At 41.1% G+C, this 14252-nt stretch overlaps 2 protein-coding genes across 2 annotated transcripts in view; both read right to left on the bottom strand.

The window, feature by feature from the left end:
* Positions 1 to 1975: 1975 nt before the first annotated feature.
* On the bottom strand, positions 1976 to 8478 carry LOC111512056 (uncharacterized). The gene is made up of 3 exons (XM_074173561.1): positions 8120 to 8478; positions 2403 to 2557; positions 1976 to 2347 (listed from the first exon to the last, which is right to left on the bottom strand). Exons 1-3 carry the CDS (start codon positions 8476 to 8478, stop codon positions 2136 to 2138), a joined length of 726 nt encoding a protein of 241 aa, XP_074029662.1. The 3' UTR covers positions 1976 to 2135.
* A 103-nt stretch (positions 8479 to 8581) lies between these two features.
* Positions 8582 to 14252, bottom strand: part of LOC111512058 (uncharacterized) — a 25568-nt gene continuing 19897 nt past the window's right edge. Inside the window, exon 5 of the mRNA XM_074173560.1 lies at positions 8582 to 10199. Coding sequence (XP_074029661.1) covers positions 8582 to 10199 — 1618 coding nt within the window. The remainder of the gene's footprint in view (positions 10200 to 14252) is intronic.

Consider the following 14252-nt stretch of genomic DNA (forward strand, 5'->3'; position numbering starts at 1 on the left):
GCCAGAGTTGCCTTTTACAGAAAACTAAGTTTGCGGAAATATTGGGCAGTGGTAGACTTTTTCCCGTGTCGTAAGTCAACGTTTCAAGATCAGGAATTTCTTCCGTTTCTTTCATATCAGCCTTCAACTTCTGTCTGGAGATGCATGTATTAGTATTACACCTATTATGCTAGAAAATTGCCACAGAAATTGCCGACAACTTATGTGCATTCAACAAAGAGGTCGTCAATTCGAGCATTTAATGTAGATTGCCATGTAGTTTTGATTTTCCGTATTGCTTTCATTTTTCCAAAAGTTCATGACAAAATAAATTGTTTTTCTGTTTGATTGTTGTCACTGATGAAGGTGGTTATATCAAATGAAACGCTATTAAAATATCAAATATGATACACCCTTGGATTGTGAATTTATTGCTCTATCAATATCTATGATAAAAAAGACAGGTCCGTATTAAAAAAAAAAAGGTTGATTGTGGCCATGTTCACACGAAACGTTTTATAGAATATTTATTATTACATCGTCATAGTATACTTCCTTTTTTTCCTTTTTTTGATATTCTCTGAAGTAATTCCATTCGAAAAAAACGAAAAACAGCATTTTTTGGTTTTCCCGTATAACTCGAGAAGGGCGAGAGTCCCCGTAAATTTTCTTCGACCATTGTATTGTTCCCGATGACAGTTACCTTTTTTCCCAGTTAATTGTCTTATCTGTTACGGTTTAGAATATAGCAATGTTACATGATAAAAGAAACGGCCTGTATATATGTGGAGCAGTTGATGGAAACTAGAATTCTGAGTTCAAATCTTTCTGAACGAGGCCGTTTTTTTGTTTTCACCATCAAATTTTCAATCTAATCGAAATTGAATAAAATAATAATAGAAAATATTTTGAATAATTTTTTAGGTTATTTCTCGTTACGAAATCTTGATATTATTCAACTCAGAATACCCTTTACACATGAATATTATTTTAAGATATTCCTAAAATAAGTCGTATAAAATGTATAGTATTCTACTCGCGAGAAATTGTGATTACTCGCGACGATAAAATTCATTCTTGCGAGTAATGACAACATTCTTCGCTCATTGAATAACATACTATTACGGGATACACCCCATTACAGTATAGAAAATTATGTTGAAACACGAATTTGTGTAGTTTTAACTAGCTATATCAATTTTAGCTTTGAGAGATTTGAATAATACTGGAGTTTTATCATAATACTAAATCGTTATTTTAACATCTCAACACGTGTTTCGATCACCAAGTGATCATCTTCAGGAGGAAGATTAAACTAAATATACATACGATGTTATCCTTATTCATACCAAAGATACCCCTGCTAGGTGCCTTCATCTTGTCTTTAATTAATTTCACAATGTTGTCTCATCTACTAGTATTGAAATAATTTTACAATTTGGCCTTATGTAATAGTCAGGTAAATCTGATAATTAAAGTATTATTTCAACAAGCTATATAGTAAACCGTTAGGTATTGGTCCACCATCGTTATTCATAATATTATTATGTTTACTTATTTCCACACCCTCGTAGGCATCTAGATGCCTGTTGTTGTTAACTTGTCTAACTAATCTTGATCAACTGAAGTCTTTGGAATAGTTTTCATGATGGCCGACTGGTCTTCCATATTTTAGGTGTGCTAAAGACCAGAAAAATTATGTGAAGCGTGTTTATATTGATACAGGTAGTCTGGTGTGATAATACTTGTACCTGGATTTGGTGAATTGTCAATAAAGTTGGTTGACTCTTTTTATAATATTTGAAAAATTCATTAATACCACCATACAATATCATTGATTCACCTCGTTTTTCGAGTGATAAAAAACTGAATAACCTATAGAATTTTACAATATTCAATTCAATTATTCACATCTTTATTTCTATATGTTATTCATTGTTTTTCAACGCATATTTTTTTGCAATTAATACTTCTGCTAACTTTTTTTGATTATGATGAATTTAGTTGTTGAAGCTGCTCAGACTTTGTTGGTAATAAAATAAAGAGTCTAGGAGAGGAATGAAACAATTGTTCATTGGACTAAGACACCAAATTCTATTTGTGTCCAATATATTTATCAACTGTCATTACACTTGTTACTAATTTCTCTCAAAACTTTATTTATTTGTCTTGAATTTTGATGGACTTTTTTTAGGAGACTTGGATTTGGATTTATCCCTGCTCTTCGTTTTGCTTCTGGATCGCGTCTTCCTTTTTATTTTTCTCTTTATCTTAGTACCTGATGCTGGAGACATAATTTTCTGAGACGTTTTTGGTGTTTCTTGTATTCTAACAAACGAATCGTATCCAAATTTGCTGCAGGATCTACCTACGATAATTACCACTTGAATATCTATTTTACCATTAAGAAAAAAACAACTTACCATTACAAAAATCTTCTCCACAGTCTACGCAAGACATAATTCTCATTTCCACGATTCCTGCTTTATTTTTGCTTTTTCTTATCTGGGGATCCACTTGAAACTGCCGTTTTTCTTGAGCCCGGCTCTTAATTTGAAGTTTACCTAGTTCCACCATCCTATAAAAATTATTTTATTCAATCATCTATTAAGTGCATGAGATATTAAATACATATGCCCAGTTGAAAAAATATTGAAATGACAACTGGTAAATGAAAGTAAATTTAAAACATATAACAGGTAAACAATTGAAGTTGCCAATTGAATTCAAATGTCCCGTATCAAATTAAGTTTAATAAGTATTTGCTGAGACATTACACTTTGTATTAGACCCATAAAAACGGACAAAACTTTTGGAAAATGCTAATATTCATTCAGATTAACAAATAATAACTTGCGATTATTTGTTAATCTAATAATAACTTGTTATAACCTGTTTTAATCGTACCATGTTACCAACCGTACCGTGTTACCCATTATACCGTACTCCCTAACTAACCGTACCCAGACTCCCCTAGTACGGTTACGACAGGGTGGGGTTGTAACAACTTGAATATTATCGAAACTATATACGGTAGGTAGGGTTACTAGGGGAGGTGTATGCAGCCAACAAGTCTCCATAGGATTCCCAGAGTTTTGTTATCGTTTGCATTGCTGTAACCCTAATTGTGTTTTGTCAATCAAAAGTAAGTATTTTCGGCAAATTTAATAATAATAATAACCGGAGGTACAAGGTCACCCATCTGTTTTATATGGATGATCTTAAACTTTATGCCTCTGGAGAGAAGGATCTCCATCGGTCCTTGAGGGTGGTGGAAGAGTACACGCATGCTATCGGTATGAAATTCGGGATAGACAAATGTGCAATGGTCCATCTCAAAAGAGGACGATGCGGGGACTACGGAGAGGATGTGCAGCTCGTAGATGGAGGCATCCTACACCATCTGGATGCCAGAGAGACGTATACTTACCTCGGGGTGGAACAACGCTACTCACAAGAAGTAACAGCAGTGAAAAACTCTCTCCGCGGCAAGTATCAGCACAAACTTCGGCAGATCTGGTCATCAGAACTGTCGGGGAAGAACAAAGTTGCTGCAACAAATATGCTTGCCGTTCCGATCTTACTCTACTCGTTTGGAATAGTGAAGTGGACCCGGGAGGAGCTGTATCAACTCGACGCAAAGACCCGAAAAATGATGCATCTCTATAGGAGTTTGCACCCCAAATCGTCCGTTCCACGGTTGTACTTCCCCCGACAACGGGGAGGCCGTGGACTTTTGAGTTTGGACTATCTACATGACAGAATGGTACTGTGACCATGAAAGAGCAGTAATTGGAGCATTTCTCCTTAGGGCAGCTGCTCGAGCAGCTGATGAACTCGGTATAGTTTTCGACTCTGAACGAGGTGACCACAACTCTGTCACCGAGTTGGAACCCGTTCAGCAAAAAGCTCAGATAAAAGCCGCAGAGATCACCTTACTTCTACGGAGACACAAGGATGAGCCAATGCATGGGGTCTACTTCAATAACATTGGAGACCTTGACTTATCTAAGCGCCTGACGTTCACTTTCCTCAGGTCGAGTTGGCTGGAGTCGGAAACTGAGGGGTTCATCATGGCTTGCCAGGATGGTGTCTTCAACACCTTAGTCTACCGCAGGGGTGGGTATAGAGGTTCCTGACACACTTGCTATCAGCACTTGCTGATAGCAAGTGTGTCACTTGTAGTGTGCACTTGTAGTGTGCACTTGTAGTGTGCACTTGTAGTTGCTGCCACGCCTGTCTCTTTCGCTCTCTGCCTCCTTTTGGCTTCGGCGCTGCAAATGCGCTTACGCCTTGGCCTTATGGTCTTTGTATTACATCACGAGGTGATCTGCTATGTTCAGCCTCATTCTGAGTGGTAGACTGGGGTGATCATTTCTGTGAGCACTTCTGTCCAACCCCGGGATTGGTTTTTGTTGTGTCTGTTTTTGTTTCATTCATGTATGTTGCCACGAGTAGCAGGAGAATTGTTGGTCACCTCTGGCAGAGCCCCGCATTGCCAAAAGAAGGCTAGCTGATTCCAATGAGGTTTCGCCCGGTTCCCCAAGGGGATTGTTCGTAACCGCATATCACCCTGCGGCCATTCAGCTGTCGGCACGTTTCTTTACACCTTAGCTTGGTTATGCTGGTCCACAATGGCATGTTTTGCAAAGGCTTTTGGGGAGTTTTAGTTCCCCTCACCCTACTTATTTCCGCCACTGACCAGGAGTCCGGCGATCTTGTCCGTAAGGCCACATTGACTTCCCGGACAGTGCCCCCAGTCCCCTGGCCGTTCCCCTATCCGCCACCTGGGTACGCGCACGATAGGTAGCCCAACCCACGGGTGCGCGGACATATATTTTGGTCTCTTTACAGAAGAGGTAACCAAGTTGATCTTCGAACTTACCATGAAATACAATTTGAACGCTCTGCCTTCTTGGCTAGAAACTTAAATGGCTGAAAAAAAGTTGTTTGGTTCATTCATGAAGAGAAATCTTGGACTATCAGTAACCGTTACTCAAGCTTCAAGCCTGTCTTGAGCGATAAGTTTCAACCGAAATAATGTCGACGCGTTTTATGATAATCTTCAGGTCGTTACGGATCGCCACCATTTGGAAACTCAGGACATATAGGTACTAAATGGATGAAACCGACGTTACCACCTGTTGCAAGACGTGGCACAAAACCCAGACCCAGACATGCACTTCTGAAAGCTAAAAAGGAATCGCAAGCTGTTACACTGGATCTGGATCCAAATCTCTTCTCGTACTGTTGTTTTTCGTCAACAATCAGAACCTGTTCCGTCTACAAGCGATCAACCTGTGTTTTCGCCTCAAATATTACGGCCCAACCTTACCTCCGCAGATTCTCCTCCAAAGGAAGTTGTTAGAAAAGAGTATGAAGAGCGACAAAAACCGTTGAAGAATAAACAAAAGATGGGAAAAGTACTTGAATCATCTTTGGAAAGACAAACAATGGTAAAGCAAATAAAAATAGGACTCGGAAACCAGCAGAAACATCATCAGAAGAAGAAGAATATGATTGCATCTTCTGCTTAGAGACGTATTCAGTGAGTCGGTGTAGAGAGAGATGAATTCAGTGCCAAGGGAGCTACAAACAATGGCACCACGTAGTCTTGTACTGATGGGAGTGAATATTATACTTGACATGACTGTTATGAGTGATTGAATATAGTAAGAAATATTTTGTTTTAATTAAAATGTTGTCAACTAGTTGTGTTTAATTATTATTGAGAGATTATTGTTATTCGAAAAATCTGATTATGAAAGTCTCATTGTGAGTGTAAAACACCATATAGAAGAAATATTATTTCTGTTTATTTTAGTTGAATTCTAATAAATATTCAAAGGGGCTACTTAATTGTGCCTCAAATATTGTTAATTTGAGTTCACTTTAGTATTATTATGATTCATGATTGATGTTTTATTTTTCAGTGTTACAACTGCCCCCATCGGTGTTACAATCGCCCTGGTATGGGGTCGGTTGTAACGATCGCAAACTTTCATTGAAATGGCGTAAGTATTTTTGTCAAAGTTTTTTACCTGAGCGACTGATTTTGATATTAATTAAGGGAAATTTATTATACTCATACCCAGTCTACCCTACGAGTGTTATGAATTTTAATTTTGGCGGTAATTAATGGCTGATAATAGTACTAAAGAAAGAAAATATTCATCAGTAGATATCTTTGAGTTCCTGACATTAACGAACTAACAAGAAAAAATGGAAGTACATGAAAAGAAAAGAAAAACTGGAGAAACAGGAATCAAGAATAAAGAAGAGAGAAAGATGATGCTGAAACAATTAAAGAATCAAGAACAGGAATAACAAGAAAAGGTGTGACTAATACAACAAATGCAATACAAAATGTTTGACTTCAAGATGAAGTTGAAGAAGTTTGAGGTAAAGTGAAAGCAGCCTGGGATAAAGAGCGTATATTATGGAATGATAAAAGGAACCAATAATGAGTTGCGAAAAATCAATGACGGAGTTATGAATGTAAAAACCTCACACCGAATGTTACAATAACCGTCTCGTCACGGTCCATAACACAATAGCAAAATGACACCTTGAAACCGCCATCTATTGAATGAGACTCATAGTGGGACATGTACTAACTACTTTACTAATTTCATCCCGTAGACCTCAAGCGCTGGGAAATTCAACGAAATATGTCAGAAAACAAGGGTCCAAACGAATATTCGCGGATTGTTGTAGCTCTTCACACACAATATGACAGCAATACTAGTATGAATAAAGGAAACGTTTAAATACCAATGAATTTGACTTGTGCTCAAGCTACAAAATAATTCGTGAAATAAATTGGAGAACGAACCTTCATCAAAGGTGTAAACACTGTATACTTATAGATGCCCAATATATTAGTAAGGCAACAACTATTTTCAAAAGGAGCGACAACGAAATTGACAGAACTGACTTTCTCAAGAATCTGGAGAAGAAGTTAACAAGCCCGCGTAAACTGTTTCGTTGAGCTAATCATATATGCCAATGAAATATTTCCCAAAGAAAAGCAACTTAGAAAAACGGAGGCATCTGCAAATCACTTGTTTGAAGTGAGACATCGAACAAAGGCACACAGGAGCCATAATATGAGTGTGGAGGAATACCAGACAGATGGTTTTCAAGAACAAATGACCAAGTTTCAAGTTCAAGAGGAATTTCGAGGAACTTAACCGGAAGGGAGAAGTTGCACTGAAGAACTGAGTTCAATTAGATGACGGTGTAATAACTGCCATTGCGATGGTTAACGCAAAATATTATTTCATTTATAGAGATCGAGGTCGATCCCCCGTTTCTTCGGTGTCGACATTTTTCCAGTTGAAAAAGCGCTGAACTACTTCATGACTGTCGGAACTTTGAGCATCGTTGTGGTCCTGTACAAGACTAGACTAAACAAATGTATATATTACATCCTGCCGATGATCATACGCTTGGGAAAGTTAAAAAACGCTGGTTAGCGTTGCTGACGCGAGGGTTTGGGAGTTTTTGCGGGAGACACAAGAAGTCAGTCACCGGATCCCGTCGAGACGAGATCGGGGATCTCATCCTTCAGCCTTCGAGGCTGAGGGAGGTGGTCTAAATGAAAGAAGTCATTTTTATACATTTTTGTCCATGAAGCAACTTGATGTTCATTTATACCATTATTGGAATGTCATAAATAAATTTACTGACCGCCATTTAAGTCCAGTTTCCATCTATGATTAAATTGTTTGAATTTTTTCACTGAGAAGATTCATATATTCATTCGAAAAATGAATTAGACTTTCATCAGCCACTTTTCTACATTACCATTTCAAGTACAGCTTCATGGAAATCCAAAAGGAAAATAATGTTAGTATTTTCATTGTTTTCACCAACGTGTGAAATGAAATAAATCGACAGATATTACATTATTATATCATTGCATACTGTTATTCACATTGAATTGCCATAAACCTCTGCTGTCTCTGGGAATTTGAGTTTCTGATTTCGACATCTCATTTATCATCGATTATCATTTTCGTCATTTACAGAACCGCATAGTGCCTTTCTTGTTTCGAAATATTCAAACAGATGTGACAACATGAAGCATTGAGCCTCGATATACTAATCTCAACTCAAATTAAAGAGAGAAACTTACCTGGAAAAATAATTTTCCTCCACTTTGCTTTTTGGTCGAAGAGTTGTTAACATTTTCCAATCGATTGATACAGCCGCAAGATCATCAAGCTTCAAACTTTTCATTTCCAGTGGTAGAGGATCCATGAAAGTATACTTGTCTTTGGCAGCCTTCATCTGTTTCTTGCCGGATTTGAACTTGAAGCCCTTATCCTTGATTTTGATACTCTCTGGCAACACCCTTTCCGCCTTCATTTTGAAATCTGGAACTTTCTCCAGAAGCCTTCTGAATTCTTCTTTCGAACTCGCAACAGTTTTTGATAAATCTAAAATTGGAGCTGTTTCTTTCTTCTTATTCAAGAAGTCATCTAGTTTTGCCATTATAAAATCTACGGGATATAAATAATATATTTGAGCAATTATTGGGTGAGGAAAGTGTTTGAGATCTACGCTTTCGATATATTACATGGCAATTATTTGAAAATTATTGTCTGTACGCTGATGATATGGAAGGAGAACTGGGAGTGGTTTCCCACTGGTCCCTTTTCATCAACAACCCGTCATGTAGGGAAGCTAACTTCTCAAGAATGTCATTATTCACTTCTACATCAGGTAAATGTTCAGATCGCTCGCATTTATACTGAGTCTGCTCCCTGGGAGAGTTGTGCTCTATTTTCAAAATATCAACTTTAACATTATCAACTGAACACCTATGACCACACCTACACATACAACAACACTCTTTTCTTTTATAGTAAAGCTGGTCCTTATCTGACTCTAGTGGAATCATCTCTGTTTGGTACATTCTGACGGTTCTTGGTAACATTTCATTCTTCCTCCAGTGTTGCCTGGAATGTCTTTTCTCAGGGTATCCTTTCCTCCTGTACGAACGGGGTGAAGCTGTTTGGCTATCATCACTGGAATTCTTGTCGTCATAACCCTTGCTGTCCCTCAGTTTTTGCCTCATTTTCTTTCTTTGATAGAGTGGGTCCTTCTCACTTTGTTTTAGATACCTTGTCGGCGGTCTATTTGCACCCCATTTTGGCCTGTCTTCCAAACCTTCGCTCCTACTCCGTCTCTCCCTTCTGATCTTATTATCGTATGTCAGATCTATACTATTCAACTTATCTCTGATGTATTTTTCTCTATTTTCTGGCGATGTTTCTGTTCGGGCAAACACTGATTCTTTCGTTTGAGTACTACTGTCGCAGGATTTTCTGTTTTTGTTTCTATACTGTGTTGGAGTTAGAATTCTATTTTCAGTTCGAGATGTACTACAACTTCTGTCGGTGAGAGGAATTCCAACGAGTGGGATATTATGGGGTGTTGCAGGTACCAATAAAGCATATTGTATGGTTTGTAAAGCCTCCAGAGATGTTGGAATCATTGCTGTTAAGTTGCTCTCAAGTCTTGCAGGTTGTAGTGGATGCAAATTCGTATTTTGATCAAGGATACCCTGATTGTTCTCTGATAGTGGGACACAATTATCTGGAACATTTTGTAACTGGTTCGACCGTGGTGAATTGATACCTTTTCCTCTTATCTCTAATTTATTGTTTATGTCTGTGTTGAGATGTTCAGATTTTGGTAGATTGGCTCTTGTGTTATTCAGTTGTTCGTAGTTTGGACTTTTCCTGTCTTCCGAATTCATATTATCTCTTGGTGGCACTTCAGGTAATGATTTCGGAGAGTTTTCTGTACGATTCGTAGAACAATCCTTTTCCTCTATATTCTTGGCATCATTGATGATGTTGATCTCCTTAAATTTTTTTGTTTTCTGAGCCTGTGCCTCTTTCTGAGCCAAAACAATGGCTTCTTCTATTACTTCCTTTCTTCTCCTTTCCCTCTCCTGCTTTGCTCTTTCTATTTGCAGTTCCTCTTCCCTCCGTTTCCTTTCGATCTCTCGTTCTCTTCCTATCCGTTTTTCTTCTTCTCGTTCTTCTCGCATACGCCTTTCTCTTTCTTCTTGTCTTTGCTTTTCGCGTTCTGCTAACTGCTGACGAATCGCTTCTTGGTGAGCCATGGCTACCTGTCTTCTTCTTTCTCTTTCAGCCATTTCGATGGAGTCTATTGGTATATTCTGACCTCTTATGTATGTGCATCTGCAGACATGACACATAATAATAATAATAATAATAATAATAATAATAATAATAATAATAATAATAATAATAAGGTTATAAGCAGGGATGGCCACTAACACCCTTGGCCTTTGGTGAGTTGCGACACCACTTACCCGAGCAACTGGTGCAAAACCGGACCGGCAGCCCAGGCGCACCCGGGAAGGAGAACTCTATTCTCCCTCCGGTGCCGGCCGTGGGTCCACAGGGCTAACCACCCGGTGGACTCAACACTTGGTTCCCAACAATCGAGGAAGAGGCCCCCACAATCGACCCGCTCGGAGGGGTCAGAGGCAAGGTGGTGGGGCCCATAACGATGATTTGCCTACCGACGACAACCCTGGCAACGACAACGGACGCTTTGAGTGGACGCATGAGCTGAGAGATAGCCTTATGCATTGCTACGAGAGTAGTGAGCCCGCGCGAAGAGGGTACATGGCGAGATTGCATGCTCTGTGGTGTGAAACACATCCGGAGCATGCCGCCTTTTCCGCCCAAAATCTTAGGGATTACGTATCCTATCTTCGGCGGCAGGGCTATATAGCTCCTCCCCAGTCTGCTAACGAAGTGGTAGAAGTGGCAGTTCTACCACCCGTTGGCACGGCTGGAGAGGAGACTCGCACCATACCACCAATGGAGACGACAATCAGAACACGCAGGGCGCTCCACAGAATTAGGCCCCTGAAGCCACAAGAACTGGCTTGTTTGGATGCGGAGGTTCATAGTGTTCTAACAGAAGAGGCTGACATCTGGCAAATCAACACCGCCGTGTATAACGTCGTCCAATCGCTTTCCGAATCGGAAGGACGAAATCCCGGCCTTGCGGTTCGGAAGATTGAACGGCGTGTACACAAGATGGAGGCTAAGATCACGTCGGCGAGACAACACGCGTCTCGTATCCAATGTGTGATGGACTACAGGGCGGCCAATAGGCCTTTCACGCCCGCAGTGCGGCGAATAGCCGCCAATTTACGACGTATACATCACACTCTAAGCCAAGGCGTGCTGTTGACCACCAAACAGCATTGCCTTGATAGGATACGAATGCTAGTGGCTGCTAAGAAGTCACTAGTGAGGCGAGCGAGAAGTATCGCGGAAAATCTTAGGTTCCGCGAGAAACCTTCTCGCTTATTCCAAGAGCCTCCACGTGTTGTGGATAATCCGCCGACTGCTGATCAGGTGGAATCCTTCTGGAAGGATATCTATGAACACCCGCAGCCACTCAACTTAGACACTCCAGCCCTAGCGCAGTTCGAAGCTTTCAACAGAGAGCTTCGACAGCCTGAGCTCAATGAACTGCGCAACCCGATAACCCCGGATGACGTTCGAAGAGCCCTTGTTGGTTCCAAGAACTTTGCTGCTCCAGGCCCAGATGGGCTGAACACTTATTGGTGGAAAAAACTACCAAGTACCCACCGCCATCTGGCCAGAGTTTTCAACTTATGGCTGGACGGAGAGCAGCCGATTCCGGATTGGTTTGTCGAGGGGCGGACCGTTCTCATCCCCAAAAGCGGAGATTTGTCGATTCCTAAGAATTACAGACCGATAACATGCTTGAATTCGTGTTATAAGTTGTTTACAAGCATCTTATACACACGAATACTCACCGCAGTTGACCGAGTGTTCGAACGGATATATGAGCAGAGAGGGTCGAAGAGAGGAGTCGCTGGATGTAAAGAGAACCTGCTCATCGATAGATGTGTAACGCAGGACTCGATACAATATAAGCGTAACCTCTCTATGGCCTGGATCGATTACCGTAAGGCATTTGATACAATTTCGCATGAGCTCATTTTGCATTTGCTCAGATGCCTTGCGGTACCCGACAACATAGTGAGATGCATTGAACAACTGATACCACTTTGGCGAACTCGCTTCACCATAACATCTGGTCAAGCAAGAGTCCAAACAGGGTGGGTCACTTTCAGAAGGGGTGTATTTCAGGGTGATTCCCTCAGTCCACTTCTATTCTGCATCTCACTATTGCCATTATCCGTTGCGCTCAGAAACACTCGAGGGTATAACTGTGGCACCCCCGGAAACCGGAGGCACAAGGTCACCCATCTGTTTTATATGGATGATCTTAAACTTTATGCCTCTGGAGAGAAGGATCTCCATCAGTCCTTGAGGGTGGTGGAAGAGTACACGCATGCTATCGGTATGAAATTCGGGATAGACAAATGTGCAATGGTTCATCTCAAAAGAGGACGATGCGGGGACTACGGAGAGGATGTGCAGCTCGTAGATGGAAGCATCCTACACCATCTGGATGCCGGAGAGACGTATACTTACCTCGGGGTGGAACAACGCCACTCACAAGAGGTAACCGCAGTGAAAAACTCTCTCCGCGGCAAGTATCAGCACAAACTTCGACAGATCTGGTCATCGGAGCTGTCGGGGAAGAACAAAGTTGCTGCAACAAATATGCTTGCCGTTCCAATCTTACTCTACTCGTTTGGAGTAGTGAAGTGGACTCGGGAGGAGCTGTATCAACTCGACGTAAGGACCCGAAAAATGATGCATCTCTATAGGAGTTTGCATCCCAAATCGTCCGTTCCACGGTTGTACTTCCCCCGACAACAGGGAGGTCGTGGACTTTTGAGTTTGGAGTGTCTACATGACAGAATGGTACTGGATACAGCCTGTAAAGTCGTCAGGAGTTCGGATCCCCTTCTCTGCATGGTCCGTGACCATGAGAGAGCAGGAATTGGAGCATTTCTCTTTAGGGCAGCTGCTCGAGCAGCTGATGAACTCGGTATAGTTTTCGACTCTGAACGAGGTGACTACAACTCTGTCACCGAGTTGGAACCCGTTCAGCAAAAAGCTCAGATAAAAGCCGCAGAGATCACCTTACTTCTGCGGAGACACAGGGATAAGCCGATGCATGGGGTCTTCTTCAATAACATCGAAGACCTTGGCTTATCAAAGCGCCTGACGTTCGCTTTTCTCAGGTCGAGTGGGCTGAAGTCGGAAACTGAGGGGTTCATCATGGCTTGCCAGGATGGTGTCTTCAACACCTTAGTCTACCGTAGTCGCGTGATGGGTATAGAGGTTCCTGACACAAGGTGCAGGGCCTGCCGCGAGGCGCCCGAGACCCTAATGCACTTGCTATCAGCATGTCCAGCATATGCGGTCTCGGCCTATATCCATCGACATAACGCGGCCCTAAGAGTGCTATATTACCATCTACGGCACTCTTACGGTATTGACGAGACACCGGTGTTGCCCTACGCTCCGGGGGATATTGAATCCGTTGTGGGGAACGAGAAGTGCCGAATTTATTGGAACTATTCGTTCCCCACCCTCAGACTCATACAAGCTAATAAGCCTGATGTAGTCCTTCTCGACCACCAGACCAAAACGATATTTGTCGTGGAGTTTTCAGCTCCTGGCGAGACGAATATCGTCAGAAAAGAGGAGGAAAAACGGATAAAATATCGAGATTTTCTCTTCGAACTCCGCAGACTCTATCCAGATCACTCTGTCAAGATGGTCGTTCTGATTATTGGAGTCCTTGGTGGAATGATGTCTTCTCTACTCTCGAATCTCAAAATCATACCGGCTTGCCGCACTAAGGCAGAAATCTTAGCCGCACAGATGCAGAAGGCTGTCATTCTTGGCTCACTGCGTTTGCTCAGGGCACATGATTCTCGGACCCAATGATCACTTACCCCACGGTGTGGGGAGTGGTCATTGGTTGATTATGCTGGCGCGCCCTTCCGAATGTATCGGGGCTTCGGGGGATAGGGCCTGACCAGCGCACACTACGGTGAAAAAAAAAAAAAAAAAAAAAAAAAAAAAAAAAAAAAAAAAAAAAAATAATAAGGTTTATTTGGAAAAACTTGAACATTACATCTTATAAGCTATAAACTATGTAAAACAAATAAACAAGAGGAACCGCAAAGCCAATGGCTAACCGCGGCGAGGGTGGTTTATCAATTGTTATTTCTTCCTCAAGTATTTCGAATTTAAATTATGTAATACTACAATGTAGGTTGCAATTTTTTAACATAGATAAAATCAACACAGTGAAAT

The sequence above is a fragment of the Leptinotarsa decemlineata genome, unplaced genomic scaffold (genome assembly GCF_025532065.1).
Source record: "Leptinotarsa decemlineata unplaced genomic scaffold, Ldec_3_MD MMD2_tig00000251_RagTag_RagTag, whole genome shotgun sequence".
NCBI classification, from domain to species: Eukaryota; Metazoa; Arthropoda; class Insecta; order Coleoptera; family Chrysomelidae; genus Leptinotarsa; species Leptinotarsa decemlineata.